At 44.7% G+C, this 22,502-nt stretch overlaps 1 protein-coding gene across 8 annotated transcripts in view; it reads left to right on the top strand.

Moving 5' to 3' along the window:
• The window catches only part of Plc21C (Phospholipase C at 21C), a 546,034-nt gene that overhangs the window by 414,723 nt on the left and 108,809 nt on the right, over positions 1-22,502 (top strand). For all 8 annotated transcript variants that reach the window (XM_055073221.2, XM_055073217.2, XM_055073222.2 and 5 more), the window contains exon 17: positions 7,665-7,733. In XM_055073221.2, the coding sequence (XP_054929196.1) occupies positions 7,665-7,733 (69 nt within the window). The remainder of the gene's footprint in view (positions 1-7,664; positions 7,734-22,502) is intronic.

Below are 22,502 nucleotides of genomic sequence, written 5' to 3'. Positions count from 1 at the left end.
CCTACGGCTGCAAGAATACACATACACTGTGGTCTACAAGTTGGGTCATCTACATCAGGACGCCGACTGCCTGTCTCGTCATCCCGTCGATGTACCGGACGGTTTAGTGGATGTCGCACCGATCTGCGTTCTTTCACTCTCAGCCTTGCAAGACATTGGCGCCGTTACAAGACATTGCCTTGCATCAGCCTTGCATCAGCCTTGACATCAGCCTTGCAAGACATTGGCCCCGTGAGTCGTTACGCCCCATTATCGAACGCCTGCTCTCTGCTCCATCTGACCCATCCCTTCACATGTTCGTACTACAAAATGGCATCCTGTATCGCCGCAACATGCACCCTGACGGGCCCGAGCTCCTAACCATCATTCCGTCTCATCTGCAACAGATTGTACTGCAGCAACTGCACGACGTTCCCACCGCTGGACACCTTGGCGTCACGCGGACCTATGACCGAATTCGGCGACAGTTTTTCTGGCCCCGGCTCTGTCTGGCGCTATGTTGCCGTGTGTGAGTCGTGTCAACGCGAAAAAGACCAGCTGTGCCTCCTGCCGGACTGCTGCAGCCTCTGGATATACCGGCCAACCCGGGATGGACTTGTTGGGACCATTTCCGACATCAACTTCAGGAAATAAGGGGATCGTCGTGGCGACGGACTATCTCACCCGCTTCGCTGAAACTAAAGCTCTACCGAAAGGCAGCGCAGCCGAAGTGGCGAAATTTTTAGTCGAGAACATCCTGCTGCGACATGGTGCTCCAGAAGTCCTCATCACCGACAGAGGAACGGCTTTTACAGCAGAGCTCACGCAAGCCATTCTGCAATACAGCCAGACAAGTCACAGGAGGACAACTGCCTACCATCCGCAGACGAATGGTCTCACGGAGCGCCTGAACAAGACCCTCGCTGACATGCTAGCAATGTACGTCGACGTCGAGCACGAGACGTGGGATGCGGTCCTGCCATACGTAACATTCGCTTACAACACGGCGGTGCAAGAAACAACACAGACCACGCCGTTCAAGCTGGTTTACGGCAGGAACCAGAAGACGATGCTCGACGCCATGCTGTCGCGCATCACTGACGAGGAAAATCTTGACGTCGCTACCTGTCTCCAGTGCGCCGAAGAAGCTCGACAGCTCGCCCGCCTACGGATCAAGAACCAGCAGCGTACCGACAGCCGACACTACAACCTGCGACGACGCTTCGTCGAGTACCAGCCCGGCGGCCGTGTTTGGGTATGGACCCCGATACGCCGACAAGGACTGAGTGAGAAACTATTGCGGCGCTATTTCGGACCCTACAAGGTCATCCGACGTATTGGTGCAGAGGTCGTGCCAGACGGCATTTCACATTCACAGCACACGATCTGAAGTGGTCCACGTGGTGCGCCTTAAACCCTTTTACGGATGCTGAAGTACTTCCTTGTTTTGTTGTTTTCTTTGCTACGAGTGTTTTTCTCTTCGTTTGTTTGCAGCATCGGATCGATGCACTTTAAGAGGGGGGTAATGAGACGTGTACTTATCTTTATCGGGCGACCACGTTTCACCGCCTAACAAATGTTATCGCACAGTGCGGGACGCGCGTGCGTGTATCCGAAGTTCCTGGAGAGTTCGATGATTCTATCCGCTGTCTGTTGTCGCCGAACCTTATGTTATCTGAATTCATCGCCTGACGTGAATGGTATAGAACTTTGTGGAAGGCACGCGGGTCCCAACGATTAGTCTGGAACATTCGACGACTGCTGTATAAAAGCCGACGCGCTTGACCCGCTGATCAGATTTTCGACAATCGCCGACCGTGTTCGCCGCTATCGTTGTGCTATAAGTGTAGCCTCTTTTGTGGGCACAGGTTCGCTTAATAAAAGTTAGTTTTGTCTTTTACAGTATTGCTACTGTGTTCTTCAACGTCACCACCACGTGACAATTGTATAAAAAGGCGCGTGTGTCAAGCATAGAACCATGCAAGATGCCAGGTGGTCCAATAATGACAGTGGAGTTTACAGATCAGAGGTAATTGAACAGGGAGTCAAGGAAACTAAACGTCACACTTGCGCAGCATCCAGCGCACAGCATCGTCACACTTAAAGTGTGCTTTCTTTACCTACGCTCAAACATTGCAGGGCACCTTTAGCGATTCTTTTTAGTACCCCTTAAAGCATGTCTCCACAAGCAATGAAATGAAAAATCCGAGTACACCTGAGCACTTGTTATAAGTTGTGAATGCGAATCACAGGTGCAGCGGTGGCGTAGAGGTAAAACACCCGCCTCGCGTGCAAGAGGTCCGTGGTTTGAATCGCGGTGCCGCGCAATTTTCCACCGGAATAAAAAAAAAATCCCCGTGTTGATAAAATTGCATAAACAGGCCTGGAGTGTGGCCTAATCCCAGTGACCAGAACCGGTAACGCACTCCCTCACCAGAGCAGGATTGGCCACCCTGGTGCAGTACTTGGCCACAACCTCCTATATGTACACAACAATCAAACCCCGGCCCTCAGTCCCCAGCAGCTGTGAAGCAACTGACCACGGCGGCGGTCAGGCCTGAGACGCAGCAGAGGGTGCTAAGAATCCCTGGCTCCGGACAGGGCGCCATTGGAATATGAACCTGGCAACGTTTAATGTTAGAATGTCATCTAGTGGGGAGGTGAGTCTAGTAGTGCTATTGGAGGAATTAGAGGGCAGTAAATGGGATATAATAGGGCTCAGTGAAGTTAGGAGGCCAAAAGAAGCATATACAGTGCTAAAAAAGCGGGCACGCCCTGTGCTACCGGGGCTTAGCAGAGAGACGAGAACTTGGAGTCGGATTCCTGATTAATAAGAATATAGCTGGTAACATACAGGAATTCTATAGCATTAACAAGAGGGTGGCAGGTCTTGTTGTGAAACTTAATAAGAGGTACAAAATTCAGGTTGTACAGGTCTGCATCCCGTCATGATGACCAGGAAGTCGAAAGCTTCTATGAAGACGTGGAATCGGTTATGGGCAGAGTGAAAAAATACACTATACTGATGGGCAACTTCAATGCCAAGGTAGGCAAGAAGCAGGCCGGAGACAAGGCAGTGGGGGAGTATGGCATAGGCACTAGGAATAGCAGGGGAGAATTACTAGTAGAGTTTGCGGAGCAGAATAATATGCGGATAATGAATACCGCATATTCCGCAAGCGGGATAGCCGAAAGTGGACGTGGTGGGGATGCGTGACTCTCGCGCGTCCCCTGATATGTTGGTTTTCCCGCACGGCTCGCGTGGCCTGGCGCTCGCGGCGGTCGGAGTGGATGAGGCGCAGTACGAGAGATGGCGTGAGTGTTGCGCTGCTAACGCCGCCGACAGGCGGGGTTACTGGGGCGCCGAAAGACAAGGCACTTCCTCTCTTTGGTTCAGGACAGCAAGCAGTACGGACGTGTCGTGCCGCGCGTGCGCCGATCCATGCTTCTACGAGACCGTCTCGCGTGGCCGCCTTCGAACGCGCCACCGTTCGCGTGACCGTACGCGCGAACGACCAGGCGTTGGGATCCAGCATGGGGCGAACATATTTCGCTCGCTATCCGGTCGCGGTGAGTCGGACTTCTAGATTTGTCGCGCGCCCATCGGCATGTTTTGTGGATAGCAACTCGGCTAGCTGGCATTGATCTATGAAAGGTGCAATAAATGCCCTTGTGATTGTTTGCACTACTGTGTTGTCGTTCCTTTGTCCGAAGAGCACGGAGGAGAACCCCTCAACGTGGAGGAGCCCGAACGGTGAGACTAGAAATGAAATAGAACTCATACTCTGCGCTAACCCTGGCATCATACAAGATGTGGACGTGCTCGAATTAGCATAGAATGGTAAGAACTCGAATTAGCCTAGACCTGAGGAGGGAACGGAAGAAACTGGTACATAAGAAGCCGATCAATGAGTTAGCGGTAAGAAGGAAAATGGAGGAATTCCAGATCAAGCTACAGAACAGGTATTCGGCTTTAACTTGGGAAGAGGACCTTAGTGTCGAAGCAGTGAACGACAATCTTGTGGGCATCATTAAGAAGTGCGCAATAGAAGTCGGTGGTAACTTCGTTAGACAGGATACCAGTAAGCTATCGCAGGAGACGAAAGATCTGATCAAGAAACACCAATGTATGAAAGCCTCTAACCCTACATCTAGAGTAGAACTGGCAGAACTTTCGAAGTTAATCAACAAGCCTAAGACAGCGGACATTAGGAAGTATAATATGGATAGAATTGAACATGCTCTCGGGAACGGAGGAAGCCTAAAAGCAGTGAAGAAGAAACTAGGAATTGGCAAGAATCAGATGTATGTGTTAAGAGACAAAGCCGGCAATATCATACTAATATGGATGAGATAGTTCAAGTGGCTGAGGAGTTCTATAGAGATTTATACAGTACCAGTGGCACCCATGACGATAATGGAAGAGAGACTAGTCTAGAGAAATTCGAAATCTCACAGGTAATGCCGGAAGAAGTAAAGAAAGCCTTGGGAGCTACGCAAAGGGGGAAGGTAGCTGGGGAGGATCAGGTAACAGCAGATTTGTTGATGGATGGTGGGCAGATTGTTCTAGAGAAACTGGCCATCCTGTATGCGCAATGCATCATGACCTCGAATGTACCGGAATCTTGGAAGAACGCTAACATAATCCTAATCTATAAGAAAGGGGACGCCAAAGACTTGAAAAATTATAGACCGATCAGCTTACTGTCAGTTGCCTACATACTATTTACTAAGGTAATCGCAAATAGAATCAGGAACACCTTAGACTTCTGTCAAGCAAAGGACCAGGCAGGATTCCGTAAAGGCTACTCAACAATAGACTATATTCACACTATCAATCAGGTGATAGAAAAATGTGCGAAATATAATCAACCCTTATATATAGCTTTCATTTATTACGAGAAAGCGTTTGATTCTGTCGAAACCTCAGCAGTCATGGAGGCATTATGGAATCGGTGTAGACGAGCCGTATGTAAAAGTACTGAAAGATATCTATAGTGGCTCCACAGCCACCGTAGTCCTCCATAAAGAAAGCAACAAAATTCCAATAAAGAAAAGTGTCAGGCAGGGAGATACAATATCTCCAATGCTATTCACAGCGTGTTTACAGGAGGTATTCAGGGACCTGGATTGGGAAGAATTGGGGATAAAAGTTAATGGAGAATACCTTAGTAGCTTGCGATTCGCTGATGATATTGCCTTGCTTAGTAACTCAGGAGACCAATTGCAATGCATGATCACTGACTTGGAGAGGCAAAGCAGAAGATTGGGTCTAAAAATTAATCTGCAGAAAACTAAGGTAATGTTTAACAGTCTCGGAAGAGAACAGCAATTTACAATAGGTAGCGAGGCACTGGAAGTAGTGAGGGAATACATCTACTTAGGGCAAGTAGTGATGGCAGATCCGGATCATCAGACGGAAATAATCAATAGAATAAGAATGGGCTGGGGTGTGTTTGGCAGGCATTCTCAGATCATGAACAGCAGGTTGCCATTACCCCTCAAGAGAAAAGTATATAATAGCTGTGTCTTACCAGTACTCACCTACGGTGCAGAAACCTGGAGGCTTACGAAAAGAGTTCTACTCAAATTGAGGACGACGCAACGAGCTATGGAAAGAAGAATGATAGGTGTAACGTTAAGGGATAAGAAAAGAGCAGATTGGGTGAGGGAACAAACGCGAGTTAATGACATCTTAGTTGAAATCAAGAAAAAGAAATGGGCAGGGGCAGGACATGTAATGAGGAGGCAAGATAACCGATGGTCATTAAAGGTTACAGACTGTATTCCAAGGGAAGGGAAGCATAGCAGGGGCGGCCGAAAGTTAGGTGGGTGGATGAGTTTAATAAGTTTGCAGGGACGACATGGCCACAATTAGTACGGGACCGGGGTTGTTGGAGAAGTATGGGAGAGGCCTTTGCCCTGCAGTGGGCGTAACCAGGCTGATGATGATGATGATGGTGAATGCGAAAGAATTAGTGTCCAATTGAACATTTCTGAGTAGTCCTTCGGGTTTTGCTCTGGAAGTAATGTACCATGCGGTACATGCTGCCCAAGCCAGCTAGCAGTAGCATCCTGCGATGCCAGCGCCACATGCCACTGATCTCCTGCGTGACTAGATGCCGAGGAAGCAGCAGCGGCCACCAAGGCAGAAACTAAGCCCAGTGGCGGTGAGAGAGAGAGAGCTGTGCACCGGCTTTCGAGAGCGAGAGCAAGGGCGACATGGCATTGCGGCGACGCAACACTTGGCACATTAACTTGGCAGGAGGTGTTCCCTGTCACCCGCTCTGCTCTGTCGAAACGTGCTTGTAACATGGCGTTACATCCAATGTGAATTTTCCTGCCATTACACTGCTACAGACGGCATACGCCAGCTTTTTCACTCAATTGGCCATTTGATGGGTTTGCATCAAAATGGGACCATAAGATGCTAGTGTGCATTAGAGAGGAAGCCCGGGTAGCTAATATTGTAATTAATGTGAATAAACAAACTTGGGCAGGTCATGTAAGGTATGAAGCTGACATCAGAGTAACAAAATCACAACAGCTAAAGGGAGGAAAGTGCAGTTGAGACGTGTAGTTTTGCTGGCATGATGTACAGTTGATTGATACAAGGACAGAGTACTTGGAGATCACATTTATTTTCTACTGGGAATGTAATTGGATGATGATTGTCATCGTTATCAATGACTGAAGCACAGCTCGCACATTGCAAACACTCTAAAATTGCCTAAAAAGTGGCATTTTCTAAGCAGTTCATCAAAGGTTGCCTCAAAGACCTTGACTGGTTGTTCTTTAATTACAGCACTTACATCGTGACATATGTCAGCAGTGTCCACATGGTGCATGTGGCATTTCTTTTACCTGTATTGGTTGTGGTTGGCTTAGAAGACAAAGCATCATTGTCCTGGTAGTTGAGAATCTGCTGAACTATGTGGGGCGTAGACACAATTACGGCCACTGCTGATGTCTCGTGTGACGTCTCATAATCATTTCTTTAACCAGAGTGATCTGTCTCACATCAGAGCAGAGCCAGTCTCCGTCTTCTTGCCTCCCTCACAACCATGTCATCTCTCATGCTGTCCTGAGACACAGTAGCTCACACCTGCTTCTGGATATTCTTCAAGAACGGGGCAGCATGTGCAGTGATTTCAGGGTTTTGCATTGGCAGTTGAAATATGCAAATCTGAAAGAAAAAGAGAGGAAATTGAGAAAAAAACAATTGGCATCAGCAGGAAAAGAAAACAGCGGGAAGAGCCATAGCAATAAGCAAGAGTAAATAGAGAAAAATGATCAAATTAAGAACACAAGTGCTGAGATCTGGGAATAAAATTTTCCATCGCAATAATAATGATTCTGTGACCACGTCTAGGAACGGAGGCACCAAAACAGAACAAAAAGGATCATTGAAGTGGAGACCATACATCGACATAATGAGATTTCTTCTTTCACAATTTTTCGATGTTTGCTGCCATCCTCATTCCATCACACACTTCTCTATCATTTACTCTCACTCTTTTCTTGCTCCTAATATGCTCACATTAGCCAGCAAAAATACTTCCATGGATTATACTAACATTTTAATTTATTCAGCCATGAACAAAGAAACACAGTTTTAAATGAGCAAAATGTATTGCTTTGCTTTCTTAAGCTGAATGCACAATGCAAGTGTCGCTCTGTTGCAGGCAAGCTGGACCAAACAGTACGAAGCCTGTCAGACGAGGGCAGCCAAGAAAAGACCTTGTCATTATTGGGTGAGCTTCTCACTTGCAGCTTGATTTGCAGAAGTGTGCATGTACCAGCAATTTTATTCTTACAGCATTTAAAAAGGGTATTGCATTCGGCAGTGCCTTATGTTCACTCTGAATTCACAGCAGGATTGCATTACTAGTTGGCATCATCGAGAAACTACTACACGCAGCTGTGAACTGCTACACATTTCTGTGAACTGTTAGTGTCAACCTGTGGCAAAACGCTTGCTCTCTGTGCTGATGAGGAGCTTTCTCTGAGAACTAGTCTGTGATTATACGTGTGGCTGTCGCTTCTCTCTACGAGTAGAAGAAAGCTGTTGCTTTTTTTTATTGGTGGAAGCACACGAGAGAGGAGAGTTGAGTCACGCCAGACGGTGTTGCCCTCCACGCACCTCTCTTACATTCCCTTTTCGTAACGGGATCAAGCGTGTGCTAAGAGGGGGGTGCAGATGAGTATGCACCTCCTGTTTTGGTGCGGCCATGGCCGTGCATGGCACGGGCATTTGCTAATGGCCTCATGCATGCTGGAAGCATTGGTTCCCCTGCCCTCACGTCAGTGGCACCATTAGCTACCTCATTGTACTTTGTGGCCCTCACGTTGCGTTCTTGCTCATGACAAATGCACCATGCGGTTACAGCAGACAGCTTATCTGCCACTGTGCCAGAAATATTTCGTTTGTCTACTGCAGTGAATCTGACGTAAAGACACATGAAATCTCTCGACGATAATATCATCAGAAGTGATCACTCGAGAATATTGCTCTGAATACAAGTTACCTTTGCAAGATTTTTGTGTGCCATCGGCACTGATGGCCATCATGAGCAAGTTACGGGATGTGTTCATCTCTGAAAATCACTGCATATTTATTATTGTGGTCATCTTATCAACATTGTCATCTTACCAAAGCTTCACTTAGTACATTGATTCCCACAGTGTGTGAGATCTGCCAGTTTTTTTCTTCTGTACAAATAAGCCAAGCAAATGCTCCTAAGTATATTAGTGAACAAGGTGAACAAAAATGTGCAACATTGTTGCAAAATATGAGCAAGAACTTACTACTACAATCAAACCCACTTATAACGATCCCAGATATACTGATCTATTGGTTATAATCACCATGTTTCAGTGAATTTACGATTTGCCGACCTTGCCTATTGAAACTGCTTCCAGGTACATATAACGAATGTTTCTTTAAACCGCTCTACTGTTACGACAAACGGTTCGAACCCGGTCAAGGTAAAAAGAGGGTGCACACAAAGTACCAAAGCACGGAAACATGACCAAAGTGAGCGCATGGCAGCACTCACCACAACCCCAATCCAGTCCAACTGCGACAATGATACAGCTTTTGAATAAGTGAGCGAGCGACCATCGCACACGAATTTCGGAAGCTACAAAGAAGGTCACTCGCTTTCAAGGTATGCCTTCATTGAGAGGATGTACAGCAAAAACAGCAGGGCGTGCAGCATGTGCCAGTACAATATTGGGTGCCACGATGGTGGCATTCTCATTTTTGCACAATTGTTCGTGTGGCACGACATGCATTATGCCTATCTCAAGGATTTGGAATGACCATCTATGTCCTTCCACCATGGGAACGACAACCGCTCAAGTGTTTCTGTCGTTACTGTTCATATTTGCATGGCCTAAGTGGGCGAGAACACTGCACCATACACTGCCGCCACGCAATGTTGCAAAGCATCGAAAGTTACTGTTCCATTATCAGGAGACCACGATTTGGCGGCACTTTGTTTACACTGATAACAGTTCAAGGTGATGTTCTACCTTTCGAACATCGCACATTTTTCGTCCGAAGTGATGTAGATAATGTAATTTTATGGCTCTTGTGTGGCTTATGCATAGTCATAATGCCGAGGCCATGGTGTCCGAGACCTTCACAGAATGGCGGCAAGTCGCAGTAGTTTTCATACATAATGTTTTTGGTCAACTAGGATGCTTCACTCTCTTGGGAAAAATACAGTCAATTTGCACTGGTTGTAAACTATATCACAAACCCTTGAATAGCAAATTACGGCTGCGCTTGCAGTTTTGACATGGCAGGTTATTGGAACTGCGTGCCACACTTAGCTGGAAATTTCTAGCTAGGTGTGGGAATGCACCGAGAACAATAAAGACATTGAAAATCTGGTTTTTAGACCGAAGTGCTGCCAGACTGTAACTGCTGGCGCCAGCTTCAGTACGGTGAGTTTTCAGTGGTTTTTAAAGATGAGTCCATATATAATGGCCTACTGATATAACGACCAGCTTTCGCGGAACTATCGAGTTCGTTCTAAATGGGTTTGAGCATAGTTATAGGTGCAATATTTACTTATAATGTTGCTAGAAAAGAAAACACCAGTCATTCTTGATTCACTTTTATTGCAGTATGAAATGTTTTATAGCATAAGCTGCGAGAGACATGAACCTCTAGGTTATAATAAGCACTGCACTATAAGAAAAGTTTCTGTTGAAACCTGGACATGTAAAATCTGCAGTTCAAGTGACCATAAATATCAAACTGTTGGAACATTGATGGGGTGTGTTCTAATTGTGCTCTGATTTTTGGGTATACCAGCAGCCATTTAAACTTTTGCCAGTCCACTTCACTGCCCATTTCACATTCATGACCTACCGTGTGAACAGCTGTTTCCTGATTGGTTAATGTAGCATTGCATTATTTAATTTGTTTTCATTTGTCATGTGAGAAGATGGGACATGTCACCCACTGTGATGGCGCAGTAACTTTAGTTGCAGTGCTAAGCCTGAGGCCATGGGATCAAACCCTGGCCGTCGTGGCCACGTCACCTTTGGGAAGTTTGTAAACTCGTGGAACCTTCCAGTGTAATCACTGGTGCTCGTCTAATTTCTAGAATTTACACCGCTATTCACATAATGCAAGCAATCTGATTACATAAGGCTCGGCAAAAACATAGACAACAGATAGAACCAGCGATAACGTTCGAGAAACTTTGGATGCAGAAGGGTGTGTCCTGTACTGAGCAATAACTTTCAACATTTGTTAGCCAGTGAAATCCTCTCGATTCTACAAACAGTGAAAAACAGAAGTGAAAAACAGAAGCACACACAGTTAACCGAAATAATAAAACAACAAAGAAACAAATTTGCAAAGTTCATTGGCGTTGTTAGAACGGCTTAAGGCGCACAACATGAACTATTTGATGTCTTGAGCAGTGCTGCTGTAATTGCGTAATGCCATCTGGTCTAACCTCGTAGACCTGTAGATCAGGATGGCCTCCAGATTTACTCATGATGTGGCCCAGAAACAGAAGCTCATCGTAAGTGAAGCGGCACTTTTCCGGCTTCAGAGTGAGCCCTGATGACTTGATGGCCTCTAGTACTGTCGCAAGCCGCCTAAGGTGATTGTCGAAATTTGCCGTGAGGATGACGACATCATCCAAGCAAACCAGACAGGTCTGCCATTTCATTCCTGCTAATACCGTGCCCATCACACGCTGGAACGTTGCAGGTGCCAAGCACGGTTCGAATGGCATGACCTTGAACTTGTAGAGGCCATCTGGCGTAAGGCGGTCTTCTGCTGATCCCTCTCGTTGACTTTGATCTGCCAGTACCCGGTCTTGAAATCAATCGCCGAAAAATATTTAGCATTGCAGAGCCAGTCCAATGTGTCGTCTATCCATGAGAGTAGGTATACATTTTTGTTTGCGAGCCTCAGGCAATGATAATTGGTGCAAAAATGCAGAGTATCTTCCTTCTTCACTAAATTTACAGGAGATGCCCGTGGACTCTTGGATGGCTGGATGATTTAATCATACAGCATTTCATCAACTTGTTTATTGATCTCTTCCCATTCTTATGCTGAAAGTTGGTATGGGCTTTGATGGAGTGGTCGAGCATCTTCTTTGGTTATTATGCGATGCTTTGCGATTGCTGTTGGTGTAATCCTTGATAACATTGAAAAGCAGTTTTTGTATCGCTGAAGACATTTGAGCTGTTGCTGCTTACTCATGGGGATACTGACATTTGAGCTGTTGCTGCTTACTCATGGGGATACTTAGATTGATGTCAAAGGCTGGTTCGGGAACTATGGCCATCGAGGTTGATGTGGCAGAATCCAAAAGGACAAGTGCATTGTTTGTTTCCACGCTTTCCTCGATGTAGGCGATCATCATGCCGTTGTTGAGGTGTTTCTACATCTTGCCTGAAGTTTGTCAGCAGCACTTTCACTTTCCCTTGAAAAAGTCGAGCAATTCCTCTTGCGGATGGAAATTGTAATGCTGGAGCGAGGTGGAATGCTGACCTGGTCTTCTAGCATACTTAAGGCATGTTAACCGAGTGCCCAACACAGTGGCGTTGCTTGGTCTATGCACAGAATAATTGACTTGGATCTTAGGTCGATGACTGTGCCATGCTGGCTGAGGAAGTCCATGCCGTCTTCCTGTGTGTGTTGTTGCAAGATAACGAATTCCGCAGGGTAAATCCGGTTATAATTCTTGCCGTGCAGATTCCAGTCAGTGTTATCGTATGTCCTCTACTTCCAGATTTATTTTATTTATTCATTTTATTGTACCTGCAAGACCGAAGTATTACTGTAACAAGCATGTGATGCCCCCTCGGGCATCCCGGGTGGATCGTGACAATTACAGAGGGGAGTGGGTAAAAAATATATACATGAGGGAATAACAAAGCAGCAAAAGGTGGTTAGTTATTACAGCAAAATTGATTAGTTAGTTGTATCCAGGAGTGATGATGTCTGATAAGGCTGAATGAAAGTTTGAGTTGTCCTTGATTGTGAGACTGCACCGAGAAGGTGGTTCCATTCCTGAGAGGTCCTAGAAATAAATGATTCTTGACAGGTTCTGGTGTGGCATTGAATTATTTAGACCTTATGTCTATGATCAATGCTAGAGGAAGCGTAGGTAGGAAATGACATAAGATTATCGTGCTGGTAGTAATTGTGGAAATATAGTTTATGAAATAAAGCAAGGTGAAAGCACTTTCGTCGGGCTGAAAGAGAAGCAAGTAGCAAAGAGTTTTTCATGGCAGTTACGCTTGATGTGTGGCTGTGGCTATAATTGCTATAAATGCAATGTGCGGCATTGTTTCGGATTAGTTCAAGTGATTGAATTAGGGTATCGAGGTGCGGGTCCCAGATGGACGAGGCGTACTCCATTTTACTCTAATAAGCATTTTGTATAATATTAGTTTTAATGATGTAGGAGCAGAAGAAAGAAAAATTTCAGTGAAGATAACCTAGCATGTGGTTACTATTGTTAATTACCTTATCGATGTGCAATAACCAAGAAAGTGATGAGGTTATGTGGATGCTTAGGTATTTATAGAATGTTACAGCTTCTAGGGGAGTATCATTAAGTTAAAAGTACGGTGGAGGAAGATTGCTGCGAGTTACATGCATACATTTACATTTAGTTACGTTAAGTTGCATTAACCATATGTCACACCAGTTAGAGATAGCGTTTATATCGTCTTGTAAGAATTTGCTATCAGATTTGTCTGAGATTTCACAGAGGATAACACAATGATCTGCGAAAAGGTAAATGTTAGAAAAAACATCATTGGGCAAATCGTTAATGTAAATTAAAAAAAGAAGAGGGCCTATAGCTGATCCTTGGGGCACACCAGAGTCTACGGGATTAAATGGGGACATATGATTATTTGACACAACATACTCTGGCCGATTAAGGAGAAAATGTTTAAGCCATGCAAACAGGTTAGGATCAAGACTAAGTTTACTAAGTTTAAATAGAAGGAGTTTATGACACACTTTGTCGAAGGCCTTGGCGAAATCAAAGGAAACACAGTCTATGAATGAACCTTTGTCGAGAATAAGATGAATGCTGTGAGTAAAAGAAAGAAATTCAGTTTCGCAAGAGAAGCTCTTTCAGAAACCATGTCGTGCTTTTGTGAAAAATGAATTATTGTCTAAATGCTTTGCTAAGTCTGAGTACAAACTATGTTCAAGAGCCTTGCAAGGAATGCTGGTAAGGGAAATGGGGTGGCAGTTGAGAGGCAAATTTTTGCTACCGGACTTGTGAAATGGGACCACCTTCTCGATCTTCCAATCTGCAGGTAGCTGATGGGTATCTAAAGATTGCTGAAAAATTTTTGAAACCAGAACAGATGTATAAACAATGGTATTTTTCAGAAATTTCACGTTAACCAAATCAGCACCAGGACTTGATGACAACCTTAGATCTTTAATTACATTTTCGGCCCCAAGAGGTTTAATGATATAAAGTCCATAGATAGGTAATTGCAACACTCAAGAGTTGGAAGCACAGGGTCATTACATACATTACAGAACACAGAATTAAGGACATGGGGACATACATCACAGGTACCGCTGAACCACTGGAATCGATCAGCACGACCGAATTATCTTTGGAAGGGTTAATAACACGCCAAAACTTTTTAGGGCCATTCGCAAACATTGTGGGCAAAGTGTGTACTTGGAATGCCCTTTTGGCAAGTTTAATAGCTTCTGTGTAAGCACTGTTTGCCTCCTCATAGGCATCCCGTTTCGGTGCCAGTGCACTTCTAGCGGCTATTCAGTACAGTTGCCTTTTTTTTTTCAGTTGGAAAGCCTTCTTAACTTGGGAGTTGAATCAGGGCTTCTTAACATTGCAGGATATTATATTTGACGGAATAAACTTGTCGGGTGAGCACACACACGCACACTGCGTGTGTGTGCGTGTGCCAAGGATTTCCCAAAATAAAGAATGTACTTGACATCACAATCTTGCACATGAGTTTTTAGCCATGTTTCCGTTAATGCGATAATACCAGCATCACAGCTATCGATGAGCAATTCAAGTTTTTCGCATTTGCAAAACACACTTCTAGCGTTAGCAACAAGCACGGAGGCTTGTGGTGTTAAGGATACACCATTGCCCCTCGCGCATTGCTATGTAGTAGGGTGATGACGCTATGCTTGCGTGATCTGGAACACCACTTTGAACTCGCTTAATGCGGTGATTTCTTGGATCATACATGAAACATTACTTATCAATGAAAAGGTTGTTAAAAGATAATTTAAGTGAGGGGGCATTAGGCTGGTTTTTGCCAAATTCGAGAAGCTTTTTTCTAGCGAGCCTTGTCACAGGTGAGAAGTCCTCAGATATTGAAATGTCGCTACATTTAAGCTGCCTGCACAACGATAGTGTGCTCTCGTCAGTTTTAAAGTTTGATAGTTTCGTTATAAGCAGACGACACTTCGTATTTGAAAATGTCCCGATTCTATGTGCCCGTTCAACTGAGTTTGGCAGCGAGGCATTTCCAATCGCTGACGACAGGGCATCCAGAGTTTTCTGTTCAGTTTGCAGCCATGACTCATGGAAACGGGTATGCAGTAGCAAACCAAGTTATTGCACCTTGATCTGTCTTCCAAGTCGTCTAAGCGTGAGACTATGGTGCCCTGCTGCTTTCCCAACTGCTCAGCGCTTTCTTGAATTATGGCAAAATCATTGGAAACAGCGTTAGTGCTTCAGTTTTATCTTCAAGTGGCTCAAGACGGCGAAAAATGTCAGTTAGCTGGCTTTCCCTTGTGTTTTGGCTGGTTTTCACATCCTTCATATATCCGATTTCAGCTCGGACTCACCTTTAGTAAGCTCGACTGTCCTTGTGTCTGTAAGCATTAATAAGAGGTGCTCATCTGATCAAACTGGGATTCGGGAAGACTACTCGAGGCAGAGTCATCTTGAGCCGACTTCTGCACTCTTGGAGGCCCCGGGTTTCCCTTGGCATCACTGCATCGCAACAACAGCGCCACGTCAACACAGTCACACACAGTAGCATATAAGATAAGTTAGGGAGCAGCAAAAGTGAGCGATTATCACTCTGTTTAGCATACAGGGTCAAATTGTTACGCACCTGTGGAGTGAACAAAAGTTGCGCATGAGGCATAGTGCAACGAGTGCTGCTCGCATGCCCACTGAAGGAGTAGGTAATCAGTAAGCTGCCTTTGAAGGGGCTGTGAAAGGGCAGTAAATCAGCCGGTGCCGTCGTCCTAGAAACGACAAGGTGTTCGTCTATCAATCAATCAATCAATCAATCAATCATTTTATTTCAGTATCAAAGACACTTGGTGGGTACAGACAAAAAGCCATTCATCAGGCTTGACGAGGTCTGCACCCCCGAATACTGGCAGACAAGGCACATAACAAATACAGCACGCCAACATAAATAAACCTAACAGTGTACAGAAGTCAGGTGTGTGTGCATTTACGGTCTTAAATCAGCTGCTATTGTCATAAATACTAGTAAAAGAAGCATAACAACAAATCATTGTGTAGAAACAAATAAGAAATTAAGAAAGAAATACGCTTGAACACACGACAGGGTCACATGAGTACATGAATACTGCATGAGATTACACACTCTATTGCGAAAGCAAAAAGCACCGATAAATAGAACGTCACAGCAAAGCAAAGAAGACAATTAGGTGTGGCATTGTGTTATATTTGGAACTCTGAATTATTAAGCAGCGCAGGTAACTGGTATTTTAACATCTGAGTGCCGTACTTTGTACGTGTTCTAGGCACCTTCCAAAGCTCATGTATTCTCAATGTATGGGCATTCTCAAGCCGGCATAGTCCGGACAATTCAGTAAGAAATGAATTGTTATTTTTCACTTCCAATTTGTAGTGTTTATTTAACGTTATAGGGTAAAGCTCATTTACTGCTAATAGATTTAGGGCCTTAAAGATTGGTTTCGTGTGTGTGTCGTATGCAGCATTAACGATGTTGCGAAGGGCTTTCTTTTGAAGTTTATGTAGTTTCTGAGCGTTTGTTTGTGTTGTCGTGCCCCAGACTAAATAGCAGTACGATAATTTCGACAAAAACAGGGATTTGTAAATTAACAAGTTTATATTCTGAGGCAAGATGTGGCGATAGTTGCACAAAACCCCTACAGTTTCTGAAAATTTATTTAATGTTTCATTTACTTGAACTGTCCACGTCATGTGTTCTTCAAAAACGACGCCAGGACTTTTAGCTTCGCGCGATATTGGTATATTTGATGATCCAATTTTTAGACTGCTGGTTATATTGAGTGCTTTGTGCTGAGGGCGAAATAAAACTGCTTTCGTCCTTGCAGCGTTTAAGTTTAATGAGTTAACGACACTCCAAGCGTGAAGTTTATTTAACACCACGTTGCCTTTTTCTATGAGGCTAGACGGATCGCACCCTGTTATGAAAATACTTGCATCGTCTGCGTATATAATAAATTTTGTGTTACTGTTTATGTTTACTATATCGTTCACATATATGTTGAAGAGTAATGGGCCTAAGATACTGCCTTGAGGCACACCAGCATGAATTGGTTTTACTTCAGATAGAAAACCGTTAACACTGGTTTGCTGCCGACGATGATGAAAATAGGACGTGAGAAGTGTTAGGAAAGTGCCTCTAAAGCCATAATGTTCCAGTTTCGCAAGTAAAGACTGGTGATTAATTGAATCAAATGCTTTAGAGTAATCAACGAATATGCCTAGTGTGCATAGTCGATTTTCAAAGGACTGCAAAATGTGTTCTTTTTGGCTAAGAAGGGCCGTTTCGGTTGAGCAGCCTCTCCTAAAACCGTATTGACACGGCGTGATAATGCTGTGTTTTATTGTAAAGCTGGACATGCGTTCATATATCAACTTTTCAATGCATTTTGAAAACACGGGAATAATTGAAATTGGCCTGTAATTAGAGAAGTCGTTAATATCGCCGCCCTTGAAAATCACTGATACTTTTGATGTCTGAAGTCCTTTGGGGAAAGTGCCGATGGAAAACATAAGGTTGACTACATGTTCTAAAATGGGTGCGATTATATTGATGGCATATTTTGCAGGTTGTATCTGAAAGTCTTCAGCATCGGTACACATACTATTCCTCAGGGACATGACTGAACTTACAATTTCGTGCACTGTAGTGGGAAACAAAAATGCACTATCCATTATTCGTGTTGTTAAGTAGTCAAGGCATTTGGGATTGTGCTTACTCTTGACTAATGATGTGAAGTACTCGTTAAAGGAATTCGCTAAATGGGTATCTGTTAATGTCTCGCCTCCATTGGTGATTGATAAAACTGATTCCTCTTTGGGGTCGCCTTGCAGTACGGTATTTAGTCGTTTCCAGACTAAGTAGGGTTTCCTGCACACTTCGGGAGAAAAAAGATTGGTCATGTATATCCGTTTTGCATCTCGGAGCTGTTTGTTTAGATTGTTTCGGAAACGCTTAAAAACCTGCAAGTCAGTCGGGTGTCTTGTTTTCATGAAACGCTGGTAGAGCTTATCTTTTTCTTTCATACTCTGCAGGTGTTCCCATGTGACCCATGGCTTACGGGCTTTCCGAGCTCGTTTTCTTAACTTAAACGGAAAACTTTGGTCATACGCCGCCTTAAAGGCCCTTATGAACTCTGTATAGGATCCTTCTGGTTCAGTAGAATCTATGACTTGGCTCCAATCAGCGAGACGCAGATTACAGCAAAATGATTCGAGTGTACAAGAATTTATCTCTCTGTATGTTTTGGCAGGCCTGGGTTTTAATGTATTGGATGGTTTAGCGTACTGCGTTAAAAGAATAATCGGGAGGTGATCGCTCATGTGAGAGCTGATGACACCAGCACTTGGATGCTTGGAGGTAATATTGGTAATAAAGACGTCAAGTAGGGTCGATGAAGTAGGTTGCACTCTTGTCGGTAGGCTAATTGCGTTGATGTAATTGTTCGCGTGCAGGATTCTACAAAATTCGTTATGATTTGATGATTGTTGCAAGCAGTCGATGTTCATGTCACCTCCAAGGATCACAGTGTCGGCCATATCGTTAAAATGGCTTAGGAAGGTTTCCAGAAATGCAAAGAAATTGGAAACATTCGCGTTGGGTGGACGATACATTACGCTGTACACTCTAGCACTGCTTTTCATGGTGAGTATCTCGAAGTCAGGGGTAATTTTCGAAAATGCCTGTATGATAACACAGCTGATGTTACATTTAATTAGCATGATAACTCCGCCCCCATTTTTAGAGCCGCGGTTTAAAAAGTAAGAAGTATATCCTGGAATTTGCAACACTTCTGTAGCATCTCGATACCATGTCTCGGTCAGCATCACAACATAAAACTGAAAAGCACTACGAAAAAATAAACATTGTATTTCTTCCTCTTTGTTTCTAGCGGACTGGGTATTAATGTGAAGCAGAGAAGATGAATATCTCTTCTTTCGCGACAATGTGCGCAATTCTGAAACCGATAAAAGGTGATTTTCCATGTTGTTGAAATGAAAGGTCTACACGCGCGTAGCTTACTCTATCTTATCAAGGTCGCTGAGCTTTGTGACACGAAGAACACGTGACGACTCCGTTTTCCTCACGAATATCTTGCCTTCTTTTGTCCAGCAGAAACGCCAGCTCTTCTTGTTTTTTTTGGCTACTGTCTTTCCAAGTAGCATTTTCAATGCAGGATAAAGGTGCTCGTTTATGTAATGGGCTGGGAACTTTGCTGTCCGATGTCAGCGGTGGTAATGCGCTTTTTTCGTGCCTTTTCAAGCAGTGGTAAATCCAGAAAGGACGGAAGATTATGGAGACCACACGTGCTGGTGACGGGCTCTTGACGATCTTGGACAGCATCAACACACACGCCCACGGTGGGGCAGATATGGATGGCCGCAGAAGGTGAAGCAAGGGTGGAGTGAAAATTTGTGGAGTGAAGAAAAGTTGCACATGAGGCATAGAGCAATGAGTGCTGCTCGCATGCCCACTCTATGGTGGGCATGCATTTAAAGGCCATCCCATGCAGTCTTGACTTTCTTCACCTTGAAAGTGAATGATCCACTATGGAATAGTTCGCTCCTGTGTCTACAAGAGCTGTGACTCCGTGGCCACCGAAAAGCACATTGAGGTTGGTGGTTCTTTGTCTTGCATCGCAGTTAGGTCATGGCTTCAGGTCACGGCTGCGTCAGGTCACAGCTGCATCGCATTGTCCCGCACTTGTTACGTCTCGTCATTAGGTCTTCTAGAGCCAACATAGTCCTGGCTTTGAGGCGTCGTCTTGATGGCGGCATGTGCTATATCGTCGAGTTGGATCTTGAAGTAGTAAGTGGCAGTGGCAGAGGATCTTCAACATTTAGATGAACAGCAATCGAACCTCCATCAATTGCTGCGTTTAGTTTTCCGGATACAGGCTAACTGACCAGCCAAGGGTTGGGCCAATGTATTGTCGACGCTGAGGGGAAAGGTAGGGGCCAAGCAACGGCGAACGGAAAGGCCGTCGTGGTCTGCACTCACTTGCAGTCAAGTAGTCAGCAATGTCTCGTGGTCGTTCACCCACCTGTGGATGTAGCACGGTGATGGCGAATCCTCGAAGTACAATCTCAGGGTGTGGGCATTGGTGGCAGACATGGCCTGCTTCTCTGCAGGCATAGCACAGTGAGTAGCAGTAGTCAGGGGCCCGCCATATGTCCGTCTTCCTTGGGCCGTTTCACAGGCTGGCTGGCTGAACAGCTGGCGGCGGCGGCTGGCGACAGAATCGTGGTGTTATCGAGTGCTGATGCAGATGTGGAATGTGGTGATGGGCAACGACGGCGCAGGTCATTTCTTTTGGCTGGGGAAGGTGGCAATTCGGGCTGCACATTTTGAACTCCTAATGACTGCCAAGTTTCTTTCACAATTTCAATGATCGAGGCAGCCTGAGGCAGTAATACAGGAAACATTTTACACAGTTCTTCGTGGACAATGCTCCTGATGGTTTTCCTGAGGTCATTGAATCCTAGTGCTTGGACTTTGCACTTCGTAGTAAGCACATGAAAGTTTATAGCCTAGTGCCCCTTTCCAGTGTCTTCTCAGTGGCCGTTGCTTCTGTAAATAATTTTGCAACTCTCTTGGACAGGTTGAGATTTAATCTGGCAAAGAGTTCTTGCTTCAAGACCCTCATCAGGAAGCAAACTTTTTCTTCTGGTATGTTGAGATCAGCATGGCAGAACAGGTGAGACATCTCCGCCATGAAGATCACAATGTTCTCGTTCGGTAGATGCACACGGGCTTCCAGCAAAGCTTTGGCCTGTTTTTTTTTTTTTTTGCACAACACTCATGAATATCTGCGGAACTGGCTGCGAGACAGGACCCACATTGTTGGGGCAGACTTTTGATTCTCAAACCAAGTCCTGGCAGTTTGTTCCAATGAAAAATAAATGCGCCGCGGCTTGTCTTCGCAGTTCAACCTGCCAAACATAGCAGTCCTTTCGAAGCTCTCCAGCCAGCTTTCCGGGTCTCAAACGATGATCCATGGAAGGGCAGTGTCTCTCTGGGTTGTTGTACCACGATCACTGCAGGCAACACTGGGCCTGCCATTGTTGCTGTTGACTGGGTCATGATCTTCTTGGTCTTCTCGGTAGACGTCCTTGCTCCGGGGCAAGGTTTTGTAGCCTGCAGCTAATTTGATAATACAGGACAACGATAGTGAACTCCTTATCTGTGGAGTTCACTATCCTGAACTATCCTGCCTATCCACTATCACACTATCAGGCAGGATAGTGCCTACACTATCCTGCCTATCCCCATCTTTATTTGTGGTCAATATGATATCCTTATCTGTGGGCTTGTGTCACGGTTTGATGGGGGTGTTTGGTACATGAATGATAAAGCACTTCCACCAGGTGTCACATTGTAGTGATGATGAACAGAGTAACAAAACTGTGAATTGCGAAACTAACTCTTAATTGGGTGAACCTGTACACAGAAAAACAAGTTACACTCAAAGCACAACGATAGTGGCGAGCACAGTTGGCATTCATCGAAAATCTGATCTGTGGATAAGACAAATGGGCTATTTATACTTGGCCCATTAAACCTTTCAGCGTATTCCCTGGTGCTCGCATAATTTCTAGAATCAGCGCCACTATTCGTATTGCACAAGCAATCCGATTACCCAAGACTCGGCGAAAAATATAGACAATGTATAGAACCATCAATAACATTCTAGAAACTTTCTATACAGAAAGGCGTGTCTTGCACTGAGCGATAACTTTCAACATTTGTTAGCCGGTGAAATGCAATCACCAGATAAAGATAACCAACTCTGCATGTCTATATATAAACATTTGTGCTACGCAGGATTTCATCTAGTTTGCGTAATATTTTTGTTGTCAGATCATAGGATTGCATCCAGAGAGAATAAGTGTGGCAGTATACTGCCACATGGTGTTGTATACAGTGTGTAAAAGAAGAGGTGAGCCCAGAGATGTGCTTCTTGTTGAGATCTTTCGGAAAGGACTGACTCTGTTTCTACTACTAAATACTGCCAGATATTTTCCACATACATCATGAAGGTACAATGTAACTCTCACCCATGCAACAGATACCTCTAAGAATCAGAAACACGAGCTCTGTGGAGTCGACATTTCCTACCACTGGGCTAGCTACGTTATCAGAGATTGCCTCTGGAAGACATGATGGTTTGACCGACTCGGCAGGTATGGCCACTACGTCCTTCGGAACACACAGGTGCCAAAGTTACTCCATGGCGACATCATCGAAGATTGCCTAGTCAACATTGAACACGTAACTGCTTTCAACTAATGGCATCTCACAGCGAAGCTTAAGAAGAGGAAGCTTTAGCTTGGGTACTCCTATATAAATACATGTAAAAGGAGGATTCGTTTTTATCGGCAACCACTGCACCAAATTTGGCGAGGTTTGTGGCATTTAAAAGAAAAGCCTAAAATGTAGTGACCTTCAGTTTCGAATTTTTGATTTAGATCGTCAATCTTTTTTGAAAATTGGCAAAAAGTGCA

This window comes from Dermacentor andersoni, chromosome 7 (genome assembly GCF_023375885.2).
Source record: "Dermacentor andersoni chromosome 7, qqDerAnde1_hic_scaffold, whole genome shotgun sequence".
Lineage (NCBI taxonomy): Eukaryota > Metazoa > Arthropoda > Arachnida > Ixodida > Ixodidae > Dermacentor > Dermacentor andersoni.
This window is presented reverse-complemented; position numbering and strand designations above follow the sequence as displayed.